Consider the following 22,770-nt stretch of genomic DNA (forward strand, 5'->3'; position numbering starts at 1 on the left):
AAATTATTCTGCATGTAGATAGATTTTGTAACAGTATAGGCTACTCATACCTTTCCTCTACCAGACTGCTTCTGTGACAAACAAGCAGTAACATGAAAACAGAGAAAAATATTTTGGTTAGCCAAATGCTCAGTGGAAAACCACTTGTTTGTACCATCTGCTTTTAGTTTTTATGTGTGATACTTGCATTAGATAAATAATTATAACTCCCCCACTTCCAGACTGAGCTCTGAGAGCAATAGCATCCTTTAGTACAAAGAAATCTAACAGAACTGACATCTGAAATTTTGCAAACTGAGATCCAAAATGCTTTAGAACACCTCTATGCTAAAAAAGCTCATACACATAATAAAAAAAACATAATAAACTACAAGTTCCTAAACACAATAAAATATTTAAGTTAGAGATGCACAGACTGTTAAAATTAGCCAATTTTATTTAAATAATGCTAGATGGAATACATTATTACCTCTCTCAAAAAAAGTTATGTGCTTTTTAGTCAAATGAAAACCAATTTTTTTTTCCCCTGTTTGCAGAAGTTTTTCAGTAGAAGCCAGAGTCTTGAGTAGCCCAGTTAGGTGCCTGAAGAATAAATAAATAAAGATCAGTAGAAAATAAATTACTATATTATGTGTTTGTTACTGCAACTTATGAGAAATTATTTTAAAAAACTGCATTACTGACGTGGGAATATTGTCAATTAGTGAAGGATATACTCTAAGTTTAAAACAAGGATTGATTCATCAGAAATACATGCTGTAATTAAATTGTATATCCTGAGTCCCCCAAGTTAGTAGTTTCAAAAATAAAAAAGTTTAAAAGATTCCAAAATAAATAAAATAATTTGGCAGCTATTTTTTTAAAAAAGTAAGTAGTATCGCATTTCACATGACTGCCCTTTAAAGGAATAAACTGATTCACCACTACTCATCCAACTTCCATCAGTATACCAGTCACACAGTGAGGAAAGCAAATAAAACTTTGAAAATATTGAAAGTTCTTTAAATATTTTATGTATGTATGGCCAGGTCTGTAGTGAGACCTCACAAAGGGAGAGAACATACTGTGAAGTGAACCAAGGCAAAACCTGATGATCTTGCCAACTTTTGTAGTTCAAGCATGGTTCTGCTTAAACCTGTGACTGACCCAATTACATTCTCTAGTATTTCATGAAATGAGTTTAACAATTAAGGTTTTGCACAACTTCTCCTTCATGTTCCAGTCTTGGACATCAGTCCTCCCAATACTATGCATACACATAGTATGCATACACATACTTTTCAAGTACAAGCCACTTAAAGTAATACAGCTACTCATAACTGTCACCATTCGCATTAAGCCCTTTTCAAGGTGGTGAAGGAGACCATTTAAAGGAAAGAGGGAATCAAATTATGACAGAAAAACTCCTAGTGATCCAACATAAAAACGAGTACTTCATGATGAAAAGAGAGGCGAGAAAAAAAGCCAGGAATTACTGTCTAATGTTCGCTAGAAAAAAACAAAACCTTTTCAACTTATTGCCTAGTGTCAGAACTAGCCATACATATATCCGATGAATTAAGGAACAGGTTAAGAATTAGACTTAACTGTATCTCACAAAAAAGGCAGCATAAATACAGAAAAATACCACTTATACCAACCTCAGATCTACCACTCTGATTCAATTTCTTCTCAATGTTCATAGCCAACATTTGACTACGAAAAGACAGGCTTTTGGTCTTTTCAATCACTTGTTGATAAGGTGAGACTGCATTGTTGCCCATGACTACATGGCCCTGAAACACAAGACACAGCAAATATAAAAATCACTCGGAACCCATATGCCTTTAATTTAGTGCTCCTTTTTCAGAGCTTTCACTATCATTTTACATACAGTATAAAAAAAAAAAATTTTTTTAAATTAAAGAAAATGAAAAAAAAAAAGAATCCACAGCACTTTGTAGGAAAGGAAAACAAAACAGCAGGAGTTAAATTCACTGTTCCTGGATAAGGTAAAATAAACATAATGAAAAATTTAACAAATACACTGGGATCCATCAATAAGTCTTACCAGCTTTGAATCCAATTTGGCATCTAATCGTGCATTTCGAATTAGATTGACAATCCATCTTTCTGCTTCTTCAGGAGTCATATTCAGTTTATCTGCCAACATGCTAAAAGATAGGAGACTCAATCAAAAGGTGAAACAGAATCCCTCTGATACTGGTGAACATGACTAGAGATGACAGAATCCAAGTCAAATCATCACAAAATCTGGCACAGCCCAGGAATGTATTCAGTATCTGGGAAGCATATTTTCATTTGACCAAAGTGGCTGTAAAGCTTACGTACATGCATTTCTGTACATCTCACCTCCTCTGCTTTACCCTGGGACATTCTGAATAAAATATTCACATACTCCAAGTACACATTTAATCATTCTGAACTAGTACTAAATTCTGTACCTAAAACTTGACCAGCACGTTTTTTTCATATATTTCTATTAAAACCTGCCTACATGAAAATTTATCAGAAAACTGTCAGTTATCTCACCAGAACATAAAACATCATTTTGAAGAGTATAAATTAATGATTTTTTTTTCTGATTTAAAGTCAGCCAGAAGTCACAAAAATTTAGACTGATTAGTCCAGGAAAGTGTCTCTCAGTAGCACATTTAGCAATAAACATCACCCTAAAGTTTCAGGAACAAGAGCCATGAGAGTTTGTTACAGAAAATACACAGAAAGACAGATACACAATACTCAAACTTCCTACTATTTCAAGAAAGTATGGTGAGGTAGGATAGAGAAAGGAAAATTCTTAATGCAACAAGCAATCTTGTCCAGGAATAACTGCTTCTGATGGAGTTTCCCATGGCGTGCCAGCCATCTCCTTCAGCCTCCTGCTCACAGTTGGCTCTTACATTTTGTAACACTTGTTCTCCCATCAGCTTTCAGACCAAGGTAATGGTAACAAACAAAGTAAGGGTTATGATATGATCAAAAAGCCAGCTTGCTACACCAAGTTTCAAACGAGTTCAACTTCTCACCATTTTACAGCATATTGCTTAAATATATTTTCCTCAGATATATTTTTCTCCACCTAATAGAGTGATTTTCTTCTTGATTACTGTTAATGCAAGAGAATACTTTATAATGTATCAATTATTACCTCATCTACCTAGCTAGACTATCTATATAGTCTCCTTTATACAGTCTGTTCTGCTATATATTCTTGATCTATCACCCTTTCACCAATTATAAAAATAAATTCCATTTTTTGCCAGAGACCAACACAAAGTGAGATGAATAGGAAAAAAATTAATTCAAATACTGGATATAAACTGAGCTCACCACAATGAAAAGACACAACAGGCAACAAAGTATTTGGAGATTGGCAAAGCAAGGTGCAGTAAAATGCCCCAGTACACAGGGGATTACACGACCACCCATTGGGATTGTAGGGTGGAACATCTATCCTTGGACAGACAAGAATCAACTAGACAAGACCTTAATTAGCATAATGGAACATCACAGTGGTTCCTGCTCAGCGTTAACTGGGTGCACAGGATTTAACCAGATGATTTCCAGAGGTCCCTTTCAACTTACAGCACATAGATTTTGCTTATTCTTTAACCTGAGGTCCCCATGTACTTGCAGGGGAAGAGGGCGCAGACTTCTAGAGAATCATTCCAGACCAGAAACTATAGAATACTTTGTACCATCTAGCTTATAAAGCCTACCTTTTTCCTATTATGTCTAAATTTTACTAGCTCAGCTTCTCCAGAGGTGGGTTTGTTTTTTTAAAAAAAAAAACACCAAAATGTTTAATTAAAAATTAAAGTTAAAATTAAAATATACTAATAACTAATACACATGCAGCTACATGACAGAAATAGCACACCTCTTTTCAGGTATTTTTCCCCTTCACACACATTTGGATAAATTAAAAAAAAAAAAAAAAAAAAAATCACAAAAATTACAGGGTAAATAGGGATATGAAAACCTCTTATCTCAATTTCTGTGGTGATAGGGTAGTTTCCCCAACAGTAGTTTCAAAAATAGTCCTTTACATTATTTCTGTCACTGTTTTATAAGAAGATTCACTTATTGAGTCATGAAACAACAAATGGTGCTTAAGTTCTCCTTCGCTTAAAAGGCAAATGTACTGAATTGCACATATCTTTATATATAAAGAAGCCTGTCTTTTACTTACAGAGAAGAAAATTATATCAAAGAATGAAATATACTAAGCTTTTCAATCAAATATAGGCATATCACAATAACCAAAATACATTCTGAATTTATTTAATCTATTTCTCCATATAAAACATGCATTTCAAACAGTAAACTAATTCAAGGATGACTTGGGATGAATGAATCTTAAATTACAACTGAGAAAATGACTCCATCCTTTGGAAAAGTGTCAGCTGCATAACAGATGTAAGCAGTTGCAAAAAAAAAAAAAAGTCATTAAATGAGCCATCTATTTAGCATAAGGAATAGCAGATTTTCCACTGTTTTCAAATTTGTTCTGGATAATTAAATGGACCTTATCAAGAATTGTAGGACAACCAACTACACTGCAACTCCAGGAACAGCAGTGGAAATCACTTTTGGACAAAAATACAAGAACTATACCTCAGTAAAAGGTTTAATGAAAAGCATTTTCACTGGCTTAATTCTCCAAAAGCAAGGCTGAAATGCATTAAGAAACACTTATGAACTCCACTTGCTGTATGTGAGGCAGAAATTTAAGGCTTATGTCCATCATTTAAAAACAGTGACCTACTGAACAGAATCTCATTACTGACAATTGATTCCACATGCAAGTACCTGATGCATGAACTGATACATGGTAGGAATATCCATATCAATATGGAGTATGTCTCAAATCTTATCACTTGCCTCTGAACATACCATAATGCTCAAAAAACATTTCTCCCTGTACAAGTCCATTACACAGAACAAGGAGACCTAACTACAACATTTTATATCATGAAGTACCACATGTGGAACAAAAAATTATGAACTGTAATAAATAAGTAATAAGCGTCGATTAAATGATAACAACCTGCCACAGACCTTTATTTGTCTTATAAAAATTGCTATTTTTTCAGTAGAGAATCACTGGTATGGTTATCAATGCCTTTTAACAGAGAGACTTAAGCATACTTAAGATAGATGCTCCAGACTTCTCTATTCACTGACTGGAGCCAGATCAAGGAAGACATCTTAGAATGTCACCTTTACTTAAGTAAAAAAGCTTAAACATGCAGTTTCATTAAAAATGTATGCTCAAGTACATGCAGTATTCAAGTACCAAAAATCATATGGGAAATAACAAGACCCTACAGGGTTTTAGATTCTGCAGAAAAATCATCATAAGAAAAACTTAGTTTTTGATCCTAAACACTTATTCAACTCCCCTTTATCGCTAGATGTGTAGTAGGCTCCCTAAAGTTATTTAAGATAAAGTATTAGCCGCAGAAAAATGGAATTATGGAAGCTTTGTTCAGTTTTATTCAGTTTACTATTATGATTTTACTTAAAACACAATCTATCACAGCTGATTCAAACACTTCTAATTTTCCAAGTGTATTGAAAACAAGTGCCTTCATGTTATTGAAGAGAGATTAAATGTAAAAAGAATCTCTTTTCTCCAACTATTCTTATTCCATTGAAAAAAGTAATCTGTTCAATAACTTTGCAAAAGTCTAACACAATTTTCTCTCCTTTTCTTGAGCAATCAAGCAGTGTTAAATTGCTTCCTTATAGGACCAGATTCACACATTTGCTCTGGATGCAAGCTGGAATCTATCAAGACTCCATTGAACTTGATAGATTTAATAGCTTTGGTTTTTGCCATGTCAAGGATCTCTGCACCATTCTCTACCACTGGGGTTTTTATAGCATTCAGAGTTATTCGCTTTTTTCTGAGTTTTAATTTAAGGGATGTGGAAATATGGAAAACAGGAGCAGAGGCCATGTAGAAAAGGATCTCAGTCATGCACATCTTCCGGCTTAGTTTCTAGAATAGTAGGCACTGGAGTGATCCATCTGAAAAGCCTGCTTTTACGAGATGAATTTGAGTAAATATACATCCTTGCTAAGAACATTTTGTTACAGCTAAATTATTCACTTTGTGCCACAGGGAATAACATCTATTGGTTTCTGTTAAACTCATAAAAAAAGCAATACAGTTCTAATAATTTTCAAAGAACACACCTAGAAGACAGATATGGGTATCCATATCTGCTAAATATAAACATAAGCAATTGTTGTATTTGAAATTTATTTTTAATACACCACTCTATATAAATGTGTAGAACTGAGCTCCCAATTAAGACACCTGGACTTAAGGTATCTGGATATCAAAGCTGCCATTCAATCCAGCAGAGATCTAGCTTGACACCATGAGAGTATTTTAGCCTGAAAGGACTGTTTCCTTGGGGATGAGTAAGAGTGGTAAAGAAAAGTTGTTTTAAAGTTAATCACAAGAATTCAACTTTAAGACATGCTTGTTTAAATTTAAGTATACTGCATTACAGCCATAAAACTAGAATGACAGCTATCAAGTTTCAGTTACTGATTTCCCTTTCTTCTGACAACTGAATATTTCAATATTGAAGTGTCTGTCAAACTGTCATCCATGACCAATTTCTCTGAACTGTCACATTAAGAAGTTATCTTACCCAATGCTGATACACTGATGGATGCGACAAAAGGTCTCAAATATGAAGAGCCGAGCATTCTCTATGAAGTCCTCAAGACAAGCCACTAGGAAGAAATCATTCACAAGCACCTGCAGGTGTAAGGAGAAAGGGAAGACTGAGAACAACATGGTAGTAATTTACCAGCAGACACTGTCAAGAAACATGACCAGTGATCAGTCCACCTAAGGACAGGTCTTGGTATGTTCCAAGACATGGAGAAAAAGCTACAGATTTGAAAGAAATCTGCATTAATTTGCAGCTTGATAAATTAAAACTGAATGCTAAAGTGATCACTGAGGTCTGACCTGAAAAGAGAACAAGGTCTACCACTGTCATGTATCTACCCAATATCACGCCAACGTGCAAAATTTAACTCCCCTCAGATGCTGTAGGATTCTTTCATTCTGCAATTCAATTAGCATTTGTCCTTACCATGGAAACCACCTTACTTAGTAACATAAGTGTCCTATAAAGCTCAGATTACAGGACCACCAGTCCTATCCAGTGCAGATTATATGCCTTCTAATTTACCCAAATAGATAACTAATATTTATGAAAGTCAAAGCAGAGATTAGTAAGAATCTCTCATATTTGCTAGTAGAAATAGTAATTTTTACACCACCCAAACTGTTATCTTGAACTATTCATATCAGATAAACTAATTCCAAGACTATATATTTAACTATCCTAATGTTATTTTGCATTACTTTTTACCATCAGAATTCCAAGATGTAGTATCTTTCATAACCAAAACGCAAATCCAAAATTTTCTTCAAGCACTTACCAAAACAAGAATGGGAAAGTTCAGCCAAATGCATGATTGCCCATTCACTTCTGTTCTAGAACTGCTCAAATATAATTTTAAAGCTATAGTCTTACTAGTAGGTCTTGTGTTACAAAATGTGTTGTCAAAAAAAACCCCAAAACAAGCACAAAAACATACCCCTCCAAATTAAAGATCACCAGAAAAAAATGAGCTGCTCACAGTCAATTTTACTTAAATGAAAAAAAGTCTCATAAATCTTACTGTTTCACACTCTCTCAGCTTCTTCTGTGCACCATCAAAATCAAAATTAACATACAGGCATTCCACAAATTCTGTGATAGGGTCTCTGTATGTGTAGGACTCCTGTCAAAAAAATGAGGAACAGTATTAGAAACTAAGGCCACAAGATCATTCAAGTATTCCTTATATTTAGTACTGGAACAAGTCCATACATAATTTTAACTAAAATATTAACTTAAACTTCCCCACTTCTCTAACAAAAGCTGAATAGATTCACTCTTTTCCCTCCACTACCCATAGTATGGTTAAATCACCAGAAGCATTAGCCTTTCCTGCTGCAATTTTTGGCTTAGAAAAATGTCAGGGAGTGGAGCTATTTCTATATCAAACTTACCTATTTCTTAAGATATAGTAGAACAGATTTTCTTCCTAAATTTTTAGTTCAAAGAGCAGTCCAACATCTAACCCTTTATACTTTAAAGTGAATGATCATTCAATTTACACCAACAACTTAACTAATACAAATACTTTCTATGCACAGAATGCTTGAATTTATTTTGGCAATTTTAGGAATCTCTCAGCTCAGGAACAACTAAAAATCTACATACATCTGAGTAAATTGAGAAATAAGTAGACATACTCTGATACACATTTTAAGACAGCTTACTATCTGTCACTAACTGCTTTGGCATACAAAAATCAGATTATTTATGAAATTACTGAGATTTTTTTTCATGGATCAAAGTTCATTCTCCTTCCATGAAGGACTGTATTTACATTCTTAATTTAGATTTAAAGTTTAGTTTTATAGGTAAAGGTTTTTTTACATAGAGATTTTAACTGTTAACTAAGTAATTAACACCCACTATGTAAAAATCTTGGATTGAACACCTTTTGAATTTGATGGAAATGAACAAACCATTTACCTTTCTTAAAGGTAAGACCTTGCAAGACCTTACTGAAGTCTTGCAGGTGCAAGTGATCTAGGAGAGCAAAAAGCATACCATGACACTTGACAAAGTGCTTTGGTTTTGCTACATAGCCTAGTTACTAGTTATCTTATCTGAACTGCTTTCAAACCTATAAAACCTTTACTCCCTCATAATCTAATACTGTGAACCACACAGAGTAAAAGAGGACTAAGAAATAAATCTCTCAGTGGTTTCATAACTTCTGAAGTTTTGCCAGTTTACTCTACTTTGCAGAAGTCCTAAACTAGGCTTATTATTAGAAGAAAATTTTTATGAAGTCTCAGCAAAAAAAGGACAGAAAATAGGTATTTCAGGCCTTACCTGCTGAATAACCTTGACTAGATCTTTCAGCACTTGTCTGCGTTTTCGAACATCCTTGTTTGTTATGACTGCAGTAGTCAGGTATCTGAGGATATGTGGGCACATTGTCTGAATTGCATTGAGATACCTGGAAAGAAAAAAACCCAGATAAAACTCTGCAAATTTGCATGTTCTTCAAAACAGTGTTCATGATAAATAGCTTAAGCAAATTTTATGTAATCCAATACCAGGGCTTATGACTGACCATTTATTTAAATACAGAAGAATGAAATATTTTTGTTAACCTTGTGATCATCTTTTTCAGATTGAGGGAGTAGAGGAATGGAAACAAGAGAAGGAGAAGGCAGCAGTGCACAAAGACAAGAAGAAAATGAGCTAGCACTGCAAAAGAAGAGTACATTTGCTAAATTCAGGTCAACACTGCCTCAAACAATGTTGACTGATTTTAGAATGTTTTTACAAGAGGAGTTTGCACAGGCCTACAACCACGGGAAATCCTTTCTTGTATTGTCATCTGATCCTGTAGCTTTCCTGTTCCAACTCTCCAATAAATTACCTCATATTTACAAGTGACAAGCATAAACTAAAATTAAAAAAAGAAAAAACCAAACAAGATATACACTATGAAATAAAAAGCAGGCAAAAAAATCCACTACAAATTGCAAGCATTCTGGGATCATCATGCAAAAAAAATCAACAGATTTTCTTCAGTGTTACACATCTAATATATACATTCAGCCAGGTACTAGACAGAGAAGGAAATCTGTAATAATTTATTGGTTTAAAACTATTCTAGGTTCCTAGAAGTCAGTCCACCCACAAATGGCTATAGTGTTTCAATTTTATTTTTCATTCTTCTTAGATTTCCCTTCAGAGACCTCCTTAAACAAGTTTTGTAAAACCAAAACAGAGCAGTAACTTCCCCGACAGCCCTAAAGATGTGGAAAGAGTTAATCTAGTAAACCCAGTTATTCCATCTGCTCCCAAGCATCAGAAAAAAGAGCCAGTTCTCCATCCTTCACTGTCCCTTCTTAAAGGTGAATTATAATCATCAACCAAAGCAGATTATACACAAGAATTGGAAAAATTTATTCCAAGTGTCAACATCTTAAAAATTACTAAAACAATTTCAGGCTTTATGTTCTATGAGCTTGCATATTCATCACCTGCCTTCGTTTTGATTTAAAGACCCCCACATATCACATCACAACTTACTGTGGCTGATAGAGAAACAGGTCAATGATATTGTCCCTTCCTTTAGGATGATTGAAAAATACAAATAAAGACCAGTGGATGAGCCATGTCCTTTGCTGAAGTGACTGCAGTGGAGAGCTGACAGACTGAAAGATAACATAACATCAAGAAAGTCTGCATGAGTATTAGTGCATGAAAACCTCTAATTGTTAAGAAATTAATTTTTCACTGGCTCCTTTTAGCCCTTTAACACTCTGAAACTGAGTTTGACCTCCAGCTTTTTAGCCTGTCACCTGTTAAAGATAAACCTACTGAAAGCTATAACCAAGGTAAGTTTTCCAATATTCCAAATTATTTGCTGAAATTTGTATTCTGGTATGGCAAGAGCAGATTTTAGCTCTCCAAAGACCACCATAAGTTACTACTCCCCTTTTTAATCTTGAATTTTATTTCTTTTATTCACTCTTCAGACATAATCTGAGGAACTAGCTATTTGGCTTCCCTAGCTTTTCAGTATTTCATAGAATCATAGAATCATAGAATCCTTGGGGTTGGAAGGGACCTCGAAAGATCATCTAGTCCAACCCCTCCTGCCAGAGCAGGGCCACCTAGAGCACTTCACATAGGAACGTGTCCAGGTGGGTTTTGAATGTCTCCAGTGAAGGGGACTCCACGACCCCCCTGGGCAGCCTGTTCCAGGGCTCTGTCACCCTTACAGTAAAAAAATTTTTTTGAATATTCAACTTGAACCTCCTATGCTCCAATTTACACCCATTACCCCTTGTCCTATCACTGGTCACCACTGAGAAAAGCCTAACTCCATCTCCCTGACACTCACCCCTTACATATTTGAAAACATTGATGAGGTCACCCCTCAGTCTCCTTTTCTCCAAACTAAAGAGACCCAGCTCCCTCAGCCTTTCCTCATAAGGGAGATGTTCCACTCCCTTAATCATCTTAGTAGCTCTGCGCTGGACTCTTTCAAGCACTTCCCTGTCCTTCTTGAACTGAGGGGCCCAGAACTGGACACAATACTCCAGGTGCGGCCTCACCAATGCAGAATAGAGGGGGAGGAGAACCTCTCTTGACCTACTAACCACACCCTTTCTAATGCACCCCAGGATGCCATTGGCCTTCTTGGCCACAAGGGCACATTGCTGGCTCATGGTCATCCTCTTGTCTACCAGGACCCCCAGGTCTCTTTCACCTACACTGCTCTCCAGCAGGTCAGCCCCCAACCTATACTGGGACATCGTGTTGTTCTTCCCCAAATGCAAAACTCTACACTTCCCCTTGTTGAATTTCATCATGTTTCTCCCTGCCCAACTCTCCAGCCTGTCTAAGTCTCTCTGAATGGCAGCACAGCCTTCTGGTGTGTCAGCCACTCCTCCCAGCTTAGTGTCATCAGCAAACTTGCTGAGGGTACATTCTATACCCTCATCCAAGTCGTTGATGAAGATATTGAACAACACCGGTCCCAGTACCGACCCCTGAGGGACTCCACTAGTCACACACCTCCAACCAGATTCTGCCCCATTGACTACAACTCTGACTCCTTCCTTTCAACCAGTTCCTGATCCACCTCACTACCTGATCACCAAACCCATACTTGATCAACTTATCTACAAGGATGCTGTGAGAGACCGTGTCAAATGCTTTACTGAAATCAAGATAAACCACATCTACCGCTCTTCCATCATCTATCCACCTAGTAATTTCCTCATAGAAGGCTATGAGGTTAGTCAAACATGATTTACCCTTGATAAAACCATGCTGACTGCTCTTGATGACCCCCATGTCCTTGATATGTCTGGAGACAGTGACAAGAACAAGTTGTTCCATCACCTTTCCAGGGATGGAGGTGAGGCTGACCGGTCTATAGTTACCCGGGTCTTCCTTCTTGCCCTTCTTGTAGACTGGAGTGACATTTGCTATCCTCCAGTCCTCAGGCACCTCTCCTGTTACCCATGACTTACTGAAGATGATGGAGAGTGGCCTAGCAATGACCTCCGCCAGCTCCCTCAGCACCCTTGGATGCATTCCATCTGGACCCATCGACTTATGGATGTCCAGATTACTCAGCTGATCCCTAACCCAATCCTCATCTACCATGTCAAACTCCTCATCTATCTTAACTACTTCTGGGGCTAAATGAATCTGAGGCTCATGCGGAAACTCTGCAGTAAAGACAGAGGCAAAGAAGGCATTCAGCACCTCTGCCTTCTTTATATCCTCTGTCACCAGGGCTCCCAGTTCATTCCTTAGTGGGCCAATATTGCCTCTAGTGTTAGTTTTGCTAGCTATGTATTTGAAAAAGCCCTTTCTATTATCCTTAACCTGACTTGCAAGGTTAAGTTCCAAGGAGGCCTTAGCTTTCCTAATTGCCTCCCTACATCCTCTGACAACAGACCTATATTCCTCCCAAGTGACCAGCCCCCCCTTCCATGATCTGTAGATTTTCCTTTTCCACTTAAGTTTTCCCAGCAGTTCCTTTTTTAACCATGCTTTTCTTCCTTTCTAGAACCACATACGAGCTTTTTTTGCCTGAAAATGAAGAAACATCATAATCCCTTTCAGACAAGAACTAAGAATGTAACTATCCTCATTTAAACCAGCTGATACTGCACAAATAGGATTCAAAGTATCTGTATTGGCTCCAAATTTCAGCAGCATATCAAATAAACTGCAAAGTAACATGTTGAGAATGAACTGACACATCAAATCATAAACACCCCAAAGAGCATGACAACTAATAGCTTCTCTATTTCTTCAGGAGCACCCATTCATGCTCCCACTATTAAGTATCTGGTGAAAAGGTGGTAAGCTACTTCTACACAAGACTGCAAGTGATTCACAACAAATCTTAACACAACCAAGATTTTACTTACATTATTATCTATTGTCTCCTTTAGTCTCGTAAGATCTTCCATGGCTGCATCCCAATTCTGCATCAGAATTTCAGATGCCAATTTTCCCCACAGAGAACTCAAAGCATTCCTGTCTGTTGCTGGAACCTATTTTCAGTAACAGCAACAAAGCAATATTATTAAAGGGTGTTTCTTTGTTTGTTTGTTTTTAATATTATTATGTACTTAAAAAAATATTTTTGGCAGCATTTTAAATTTACCCAACACCACATTGCATGTGTCTATCTTTCTAAAATTGATACATATATATATTAAAAAGCTTAAGTACAGAAGAAAAAGCAGCAGTAAAGCTCCTAAAGCAGAGACTATACAATCCTGTCAAAGTCAAAGCTCTATGATATTGCAGATTAAGTGTAAAAAAAAAAATTAAAAAAAAAAAACAAGCACCAGATGACACATTGGTTCCAAAATTTTATATCATATAAAATGCTTCTAAACTACTAAAACAAGGTTATTGTAAAGCACGTTTCTAAAGAACTCATGATAGTAGGAAGCCACCTTAAAAAAGCTAGTACTCAAAGTTTTCTTCTAATGCTGTGCCAAAAATGCATATTTCTTACAGAAATGTCCAGTGAAACTGCAACTTTGAATTAGTCAATCTCTTTCCTGGAAGGGTAGTCTAAGGTCAAGCTGTGTTAGTTTTATACAGGAATGAATTACACTAGGTCATTCACAGTGTCAAATTCTGTTCCAAGATCAATTTACAATAGTTCTTTCATAGGTTATGTTTCATCACACAAAACTTTAAACAAATCTCCCATCAGAATTAGTAACAAAAGTCCTATACCAAGCTATTACCAGTGCAAGAAAAGTACTTCACTTTTTGAAATTTATTTGACACAAGAATGTAATGCTAAGCCTAGAATTAAATCATGAAGAATTAAGCTACCCACAAATCTACATAAATAACTTATTTCCCCTCTCAGCACACAGAATGTATAACACTGAAAACCGTGAAGAACTCATCTTTATCATCAACAGTTAGATGAATTCAACTCATTCCTACTTTAAACCCTATTCTGACTGAATACATATTTCCCAATTTTGCTTCTTGTCAGTGACACTTACTCTAGAATTTCAGAAAGTTCACAATATCACACAGCAAACCCACACCTAAAAACATGAGCCACTACATATTTCCCACGTATCCGAGAGAGATTCACATTTTAGAAGTCATTATCTTCCAAGCAACTAAGGTGCTCATCCAGCACATACTTTTTGTTGAGGAAATCACACACACTGTGCTGGTTCCAAAGAACAACAGTTACCAACTGAAAAGAACTGCTTGTAGATACTGCAGCTCTTCCAGGTATACTATCTTGATTGTTCAAGCAGTTACCTTAAATTTTCTTTTGTTTAGTAAAATAGCACATTCACTGACCACCAACAATAAATCTACTTAGTGGAGATTCTTTCAAGACACTAAAACTTCATTCATAAAATTTACTCACCATTAACAAATAATATGAATTACAACATGAAAAGACTTCCTTGAGAGCCAACGAACTGGTTCTACAATTCTCATTTAAGGTGCTTACATTTCCTAGGGAGGTGACTTAAACCCATCTTCTCTTAAATCCATCACAAAATTCAAGAGAACCCAGATGAGAGTTTAGATAAGAAGCTGGTGGTTCACTATTACCACCAATTCTTTTCAATCCACCTGCAAGCTTTTCACTACTGTTGAAAACATCTGTGCACAAAAACAACCATTCAATTTGCTGGTGGTTTGTTTTTTGGGTTTTGTTTAATAATACATACTTTTTTGCAGAATATCATTACAGTGAGGAAAGGATTAGTATTCCATAATTAAATGTTACCCCAAGACCTACCAATTTAAAGGACAGTTTTGAATTCAGTATGACAAGAACTGCTGTACAATAGTCAGCGATGATTATTAAAATTTTTTTCTCTCTTCCTTGGGGTACAGTAGTTTTCTCATAAAAGGTACTAAAGCATTATATTTTAAGAATTAATACAGACAACTTACTGGTCTAAGTATTTAATCTGAAATAATAAATCAATCACAAAACAAACCCAAGCCCTACAAACGCACAACACTTACCAGAACCCTAAAGAAATAGAGATATTCTGCAGCTCCTGAGTAATTACCACATTCATACTGGAATTTTGCATATCTGTAGAGTGTATCTAGGTATTCCTGCCTAAACTGAAAAAGAACACAAAAAAGCATTTCTTTACTAGGAAAAATGCTGTTACAAGCCAACTTTGATAGTAAAATAACCTTTGAAGTCTTTAGGTTCTTTTCAAGACACAGTACACAGGAAGAACAGAAAACTATTCTACTCTTAATCCAAGTCACTTAATTAAATATTACACCAATACTGGAAAAAGGAGATATTCTGTATTACAAAGTAAAGCACATCTTAATTACAAGGATGCAGCTAGCATTAAGCTCCACCTTTATTTCTGCTTGTGTAAAAATTACAAGTTCACAGGCATTTGAATAAATCATGTTAGAATTAGGACTTCTGCCTATTAATTACAATGACACGAGACAGGCCAACATGCTAGTCCATAATTGCTCAGAGCTGTTGGCTGTGGGGAAGGCTTGATGGAGATACCAGAATTTCAAACAGATACAAAAATTAAAACACTTACACCATGCTTCTCGGCTAAGTAGTCAAACAGCATCCGACCATCCCTGTAACAAAAAGATTAAAACTGCTAGTTTAAGAAAACAAACTGATTGTTACCATGCAAAACAACTTTCAGTTATTAAAACACTCAAATAGAAGATTAAAGTTAATACTCCTCCACTTGTGAAAAAGCAACTGCAGGAAGACTGAGCCAATTACTCCTAAAGTGTCATGAAGCAGTTTCCAAAATTTAAAAAGAATGCCAGCTGCAACAATAACTAGACATAAGGGTAGGAGGTTATTCTAAATTTGTTGGCATCCTAAGTTATCCCCAGTAATACATATGGAAGCAATGAAATAATCTCATGGGTTTCTTGCAGTGAAACACACTTCAAAAATGAGGAACACTATTTCCCTATAATTTTAAAGTCAATGTTCTCCAAGAGCTGCACAGAAAAAACAAAAGCAAAATGTTTTGGCTTACTCTTGAAACCCCCTTACAGAGCCTCCTTTACATACCATTGTCTACCACTCCCCCAATTTTGATACTCCAAACAGAGCTGTCATGGATCAAAATCCATGAACTAAAGCCCTAATAATATGCAGTTCTAAATTTGATAGATTCCAAATCACCAGCAGAAATTCACAGAAGAATCAAAAATTGTTTCCTACTATCTTTAACAAGATGACACCTTTCACTTCATTCTCCACATTAGTGTATAAATAATAATTTAAAAAATGAATTAAATAAAACTTGCTGCATATGGGTAGCAGGGCTAATATTTCATAGTATAAGGCACATTATAGGATAAAAAAATGCAGGGAGTACCTCTCCCTTCCAAAGAAGTTATGTATTTGGAGTAAATACTACTGACCAAAAAAAAGTTTGTAAACACAGTGTTTTTCTTAGGTAATTCCAGAGAGAATGTTACAGTCTTCTGCATCAGTAGACGCATAAAGCTTGCCAACAATAAATCCAAGTACAGGTTTCACCTTCAAATTCAAGTCAAGCCACAGGTACTATATCTGATGCAGTACACTCCATTTGTAATCATACAGTGTTTAAGGCTGAAGAGGGGATGTAATTAATTATCCAGAGTTGGTTAGGCACTTTTACAACAGTAATAATAATGCTTCCTGTGCAAAAGATAACAAGCATAACTTACATTAAACAAGCACCTACCCACCCCTCTGTCGAGGCTGCACAGTTCCCTCCCAATGACTACAGCTGAACTCTTTCTTACAGCCCAGTTCAGGCTTAACCATAAGAAAACTCTCATAGCCCTTAGACACAACGTGCAGACAAACTCATTCTACTTTAATTACTGCTGTAAGGAAAGCAAGAAGAAATTGGATATATGTTAGAAGATTATTAGGAGTACCACCTTAAACTAACCAGTTAGTCAGTTTGGGGGTGGGGGAGGGTATTGAGGAAGTACAGGAGTCCTGAAAGAAACGTGGTGTGAGGCTCTCAGACTGAGAAAGATAGCATTCCATAATCCTGTGGAAAGCAGAAGGCAGATGGTCTTCTAGAAAAGAGAATCTGAGCTGTTTCAGCCCATATTTCCAGTCAAAACCACACAAACAATAACTCCTTTCAAAAGAAAAACAAAATAAAAGCCCCCCAATCTGCCCAAAGCCAATCCTGTCTGTGATTTGACTCCACTGAATGATGTCATATGTGCCAAGCTGATTCATGAATATGAAAAACAACCAAGGTACCTTGCACACAGCAAGTAAAGGCATGAAAAGAACAAGTTGTGTCCAGCAATCCCAGTTACCCAGCCATAAGAATTACTGGAATATTGGCTGGAGGTAAAAAAATCTTTGTAGTTCTTCTTTATAGCTGCTACACAGACAGCATTCCTATCAACACCTAAGAGGCACCAACAAGCCATCCTGCAAAATTATGTTAGAAATTACCTAGTGGACTGCATTTGCCTTGTAGTCTCTGGATCTTCAAACATCTTGACAATAGGTTCAGTTTCAGCTTGAAGCTGCTTCAGCTGTGCAACAACAGTGGTCCTCTTCTCACGCAAAGCTAAACACACAAAAGAGTTTTAAAGAGTTTTAAAGTAATGCCTGAAGTTTTTACAGAAGCCAACCTGTAATTACATGGTGCTAACAGCACGTTAGAAAATATCTTTGCACTAGAGAGCTGGTAGAGCTGGATCAAAAGACAAGGTATCTTCAGACTTCTACACACTTTTAAGTAAGTTCACTTATTTGGAGTAAACCTGGAACAAAGTAAATAGTGCTAAGACACCAATAAGATCAGTTTTTCTCTGACAAGGTCCTGAAAGCCCATTTTCAGAATACTTAACTGAAAATTAACAGGAAGAATTTTAAGTATCTCCATCTGCAAAACTACAATATGGAACATATGTATGCCTAATTAGAATATTAAACTTTTTATGAAGAAACATTTGGAAATAGAACTATCAGCTTTATGGTTGTTTTACAGAACCAAACTTCCTCACCAAGTGCTACCAGTGTAATAAGATGAACAACCAAATTCAGAAAAGTCTGCTTAAAAAAAAAATAAAAAAAAACCAAACAAAAATAAAAATAACACTACACAGAAACTGGCCACAGGAGACAAAAACCGTATGGGTTCAGAGAAGCAAAAATCAAATCCCAAGTGAGAATAGTGTACAAAAAACCATGAATGTGACTCACACACCAGGACACTCAATGGCACAGTGAACCTATTAAACATTTTGTGATTCGAGTACATACATATTTGTAAAGCAGGTCCAAAGTGTGCTAACACCATAATGGTGACCCGCTCTACATCTAAAAATCACTTGCCTGATAGGAAGTGTTCCAATAAGGAGAAATTATCTCCCACTTCAGATGAATCTTGAAATTATAAAAAGGAAAGTGAAAACAAATCAAAGAAAAAACATTCATCTGACTTACTTAGAGTGTGAAAATATTCTCTCATAGCTGTGTAATTTTAAATTCATCACAGGGAAGACAAGACAAAAGCAACTACAAATTGGGAAGAGGCATTTCTAAGTATTACAGTGTCAGTGAACTTAGCTTTGTGCTTTTGTCTTAATAAAAAAAGTAATTAGCATAAAATTCTAATGAAGCCAGCAATTCCACAGACAAAAAGTACCTGTGTGTACATATGGTCTGGTAAATGCTGACGTGTGCAGATCAAACAAATCCCAGAGCAAGTTAAGACCTTTTCAGAGGAAGCTGTACAAGCAAGCACTTTGAAAAACTGACTCCATGTGATATTACCTCTGCTTAGGTTAATTTTATACTGTTGACTAAAAGCCACAGATCCATATATGGAAAAACAATCTTTTGTCAAATTGATAACATAGCTTAGAGGGATGTTTAAAAATATAATAAAAACATTGAATGGGTGGAAACTGTTGGACTACATGAAGACAGAGCTTTCCAAGTGACTAAATTCATTCAATTTACCTGCAGGTATGGCCTTATGAGATTATGCATTTAGCAACCTGCTTCAATAAGTGGTTGTAACCAAAATATTAAAGTCATTAGACTAGTTTCTTTGTGAAAGTATGCTAGGACTAATATTTTTGTGCTGTTTTCTATTTCAGTATTTTTACTATTTATTTGGGGGTTGGACTCTATGAATTGCCAGGGTCCCTTCCAACCCTTAACACTGTGATTTACTACTCTAACATTAATATTCCTTTTTAACAGATTAGAGAGGATGGAGAAAAGAAAAAACATATTCAGGTTTGAGATTTTTTACAGCCTTGACACCGTCTGACTTTTTTTATCAGTAGAAGTGATACGTAACCTAAAGGTGAAGCCATCATTACAACTGTTTCTTAGACTACAGAAGGGAATAACTCTGAGTTTCATTTTATACACAGGAATTACATTCTATACACAGGTTTCACTCTATAAACAGGAAAGTATATATTCAAAGACTAGGGTCAGGAAGGAGGGAAAAAACACAAATAAAAAAACCCAAACCATACAAAAAACCTCAAAATAACAGAAACAAGAAAAACAAAAGAAAAAACCCTCAAAACCAAAAAAGTCCATGAAGGATGGAAAAATTAGAAAAAGCAAAATATTCTCATTTTCTCTCCCTTCTCAAGTGCTTCTCAGGTAAACAAACTTTAAAATTTATCAGGAAAGCTTCCACTAAGAGACTGAGTTTCATATTCATTACTAAAATATCACTTTTTTTTTTCTAGAAAAACAGCATTTTTATGCTGATACACACGAGGAAATTGTATTTTCAAAAATATCTATCTCCTCGGTGTCTAAAAATCAACCACAGGCAGATACATTAATGCCATTACAGTGGAAATCTAGCAGAAATCTGGAAATTACGTACTAGATGCTTTAAAAAAAAGATTTAGTGATCCCAAGTTGTTGTGCTGTAATGTTTAATTAGACAGATGAAAAATAAGTGTAGATCTATTAGGTTATATATTTAAGGTGTCAGAAATTACAAAATCAGCATCAAAATATTTCACCCATCATTCAAAGACTAAGCTCTACACTTTCCTGGATTGGTGGATTCAATTTCTTTCAGTATTGCACATACTTTAGTTAAAGCCAAAGTTAAACAGTATTCTAGTTTTTATGTTCAAGAAGCAAGCTACCACATACTATTATTTTAGGCAGGAAGGGTGTAAAACAAATATTGCTTCTAAATGACCAGCTTACCATGTGGAATTTCATCAGAATAAAGATTTTTGTACACATCCATAGCAAAATCCACCATGTTGGTATCACTAAGGAGATCCAGCTTTCCTTGGAGCAACTCTTTTTCATTGTAGATCTGGAACAGAAATTATTAAAATATTCTTCCAACAGCTGTCACCAGTTTCTAATTCATAACATGTCATGACATTTATGGCAAAGTTTATGTATGCAGTATATTTTTGTACAATTAAATAGTACTGACACATCATATCTCACAGCTTACCAAGATCTCACAGCTGTCATTTAGTGAGCTTATGATACAGCCTCTCTATATTCTTGCTCTTAGTAAGGTATCAGCAACTTTCTGCTACTTATGAATGCAGGAGCTGCAAAGACTACGTAAAAGACAAGTAACATTTTAGATTAGCACTCCTGCTAAAGGTTCAGTAATTTTTATTACTACTAATGGAAAAAAAAATATTTGAAAACTGTATCTATCTACACACCTATAAAAGAAAAATAAGACCCTGGAAAGACTTTTTTTTCAAATTAGTGAATACTTACCAAAAACAACATGCTGGGCAGTACAGACTTGACAAATACTTTAAAGTGGATCTCAGAATAAAAAATCAATCCTATAATTTAACTGTAGTACATATTAAACTTAAATATCTTTTATATCTATAGAGTAGGAGAAAATTTAGATTTGTTTTGAAATTTGATGTTGTCCTCTGAAATTTGTTAAATTGCTTTTTTAAAGTTCCCACCCCATAATTTAGCCATGACTTGTAAACTGCTGTCCAGTCTTTCAAGATGCAGGTGAGGACCTAGTCCACCTCAGTAATAAATCTGCATGAAGGCTGGATTAGAATTCACAACACTACATTTATGGACATCTCAGATACTGAACCTCCAAAAGTTTAAATTACCTCTGAATATATTTTTCAAGATTAACATCGACAAAAAATAACTGTATGATTAACTTGAGCTGACTTAAATGCCAAAATACTAAAAGTGTATGACATTTTTGTCATGGCAGACCTAATGACAAACCTCAAGCAAAACCAACACATTAGATGTGAGAAGTGGTTGGGTGTAACCATCTACTCGTACACAGACTTAACTGGTTTCGTTCTGAAGCCTAAAATAGTATTTTAAGTGCAAAGCTTATATAATTTTACACATTTTAAAAAGGATAGATGAGTCCTTCTGACAGTTCAGATTGATGAGCGTGTAGTCTGAAGTACCTCCAGCATTATTGGGTTCTTAATAGCAATTATATATACACACACACACACAAAGGCCAACAAGTAACAACACTAGAAGGTAGCTACACTTGGTTTAAGCACAAATTCATAATGACGATGGCATAAAAGCAAAACAAATTGATTAACGATACTTTCTACACTAACGCACCCACACACACCACCCTGAACCCCCACGGCTGCGGGGCAACACGAGTGACAGCGCCCGCAGAGCAGGAGCAGGCCCGGGCCATCCGGGGCCGCCTCACGCTGCCGGGGAGCAGGCAGAAAACGAACGGCAGCTGTGCAAGACAACTTATGCTTTCCCCTCCCGAGAGTCAAACGAAAAGGAAGAAACTACGCCAAATCCGAAGAAGGAAAAAGAGGAGGTCTCCTCTGCCCCACGAGCGAGCAGCCCAGGGAGCTGCGCTGCCGGAGGAGAGGCTGTCCCGGGCTTCCTCTCAGCCATGGCCGTGCTCTCCCTCTCTCACAGGGAAGGCCTACGAGCCTCTTTCCCCACGCGGCGCAGAAGCCCCGAGCTCCTCCCTCAGGAAGTGAGTTCCGAGCCGCCTCACGGGCCGGACCGGGGCCCTGCAGCGTGTGGGAAAAAGAGACGGAGACGGCGACATCGTGCCCAGGCCCAGGAGAGGCACCAGCAGCTCCCGGTACCCCCTGCCACTTCTCCGCCCCTCCGGCCGCAGGGCTGGCTCTCCTGCCTTTGGGACAGCCACGTACCTCCTTCACGGAGAGGAACTCCAGCAGCGGGAAGACCAAGTGTCGGTCCAAGAAGTGTGCGATCTTGGTGGTCAGGTCGTACTCCGCCATCTTGGCGACGGGAAAGAAAAGCGAGAGGCGGGGCCCGGCAGCAGCGGCGGCAGCGATAGCTCTTACGGACTGGCGCGCATGCGCGGGTACCGCCAGTCTTAAGCGCTCGGTGTGCATGCGCGGAGCCGGCCGGCGGTGAGGCGGGGCCGTGCTGGGGGGTACGGAGTGGGCTCAAGGTTTTGCAGTGGGGCCGTGGGGGGAATGGCTGGGCGGAACCCTAGGAGAAACCATGGGCGGAACCTTGGGCTGAGTCCTGGGCTGATCTCCGCTTTCCAGCTTGAGGCGGCTGCAGGGCCCGGCTGGGTGAGGGGGTGGTGGGTCCGGGGTCCCAGTGCGG

General features: G+C 37.0%; 1 protein-coding gene across 4 annotated transcripts; it reads right to left on the minus strand.

Annotated features, from left to right (window-relative positions):
* Window positions 1-413: 413 nt before the first annotated feature.
* On the minus strand, window positions 414-22,500 carry EIF3E (eukaryotic translation initiation factor 3 subunit E). 4 transcript variants are annotated; one of them, XM_030444150.1, is made up of 14 exons: window positions 22,344-22,429; window positions 20,648-20,759; window positions 20,386-20,500; window positions 17,638-17,755; window positions 15,737-15,779; window positions 15,180-15,284; window positions 13,076-13,201; window positions 10,209-10,333; window positions 8,994-9,120; window positions 7,723-7,824; window positions 6,675-6,784; window positions 2,051-2,153; window positions 1,641-1,775; window positions 414-582 (listed from the first exon to the last, which is right to left on the minus strand). In XM_030444150.1, the coding sequence occupies exons 3-14, from the start codon at window positions 20,441-20,443 to the stop codon at window positions 544-546; spliced, it is 1,191 nt and encodes a 396-aa protein (XP_030300010.1). In that variant the 5' UTR covers window positions 20,444-20,500; window positions 20,648-20,759; window positions 22,344-22,429; the 3' UTR covers window positions 414-543. The 4 variants fall into 4 exon arrangements, with proteins under 4 accessions (XP_030300010.1, XP_030300011.1, XP_008500911.1 ...); XM_030444151.1 differs by lacking the exon at window positions 22,344-22,429 and adding an exon at window positions 21,781-22,080; XM_008502689.2 differs by lacking the exon at window positions 20,648-20,759 and having other exon boundaries at window positions 22,344-22,500.
* Window positions 22,501-22,770: the final 270 nt, after the last annotated feature.

The sequence above is a fragment of the Calypte anna genome, chromosome 2 (genome assembly GCF_003957555.1).
Source record: "Calypte anna isolate BGI_N300 chromosome 2, bCalAnn1_v1.p, whole genome shotgun sequence".
Classification (NCBI taxonomy): domain Eukaryota; kingdom Metazoa; phylum Chordata; class Aves; order Apodiformes; family Trochilidae; genus Calypte; species Calypte anna.

What these genes read in the sequence shown, in the direction of transcription:
- EIF3E (XM_008502689.2), bottom strand. Translation starts at nt 22,433, where the DNA reads ATGGCGGAGTACGACCTGACCACCAAGATCGCACACTTCTTGGACCGA. An exon ending in TAGTCAAGGTTATTCAGCAG is followed by an intron (nt 7,825 to 8,993) that starts GTAAGGCCTGAA and finishes TTTTTTTGACAG; the next exon opens with GAGTCCTACACATACAGAGA. An exon ending in ATCAGAGTGGTAGATCTGAG is followed by an intron (nt 583 to 1,640) that starts GTTGGTATAAGT and finishes TTTATTCTTCAG; the next exon opens with GCACCTAACTGGGCTACTCA.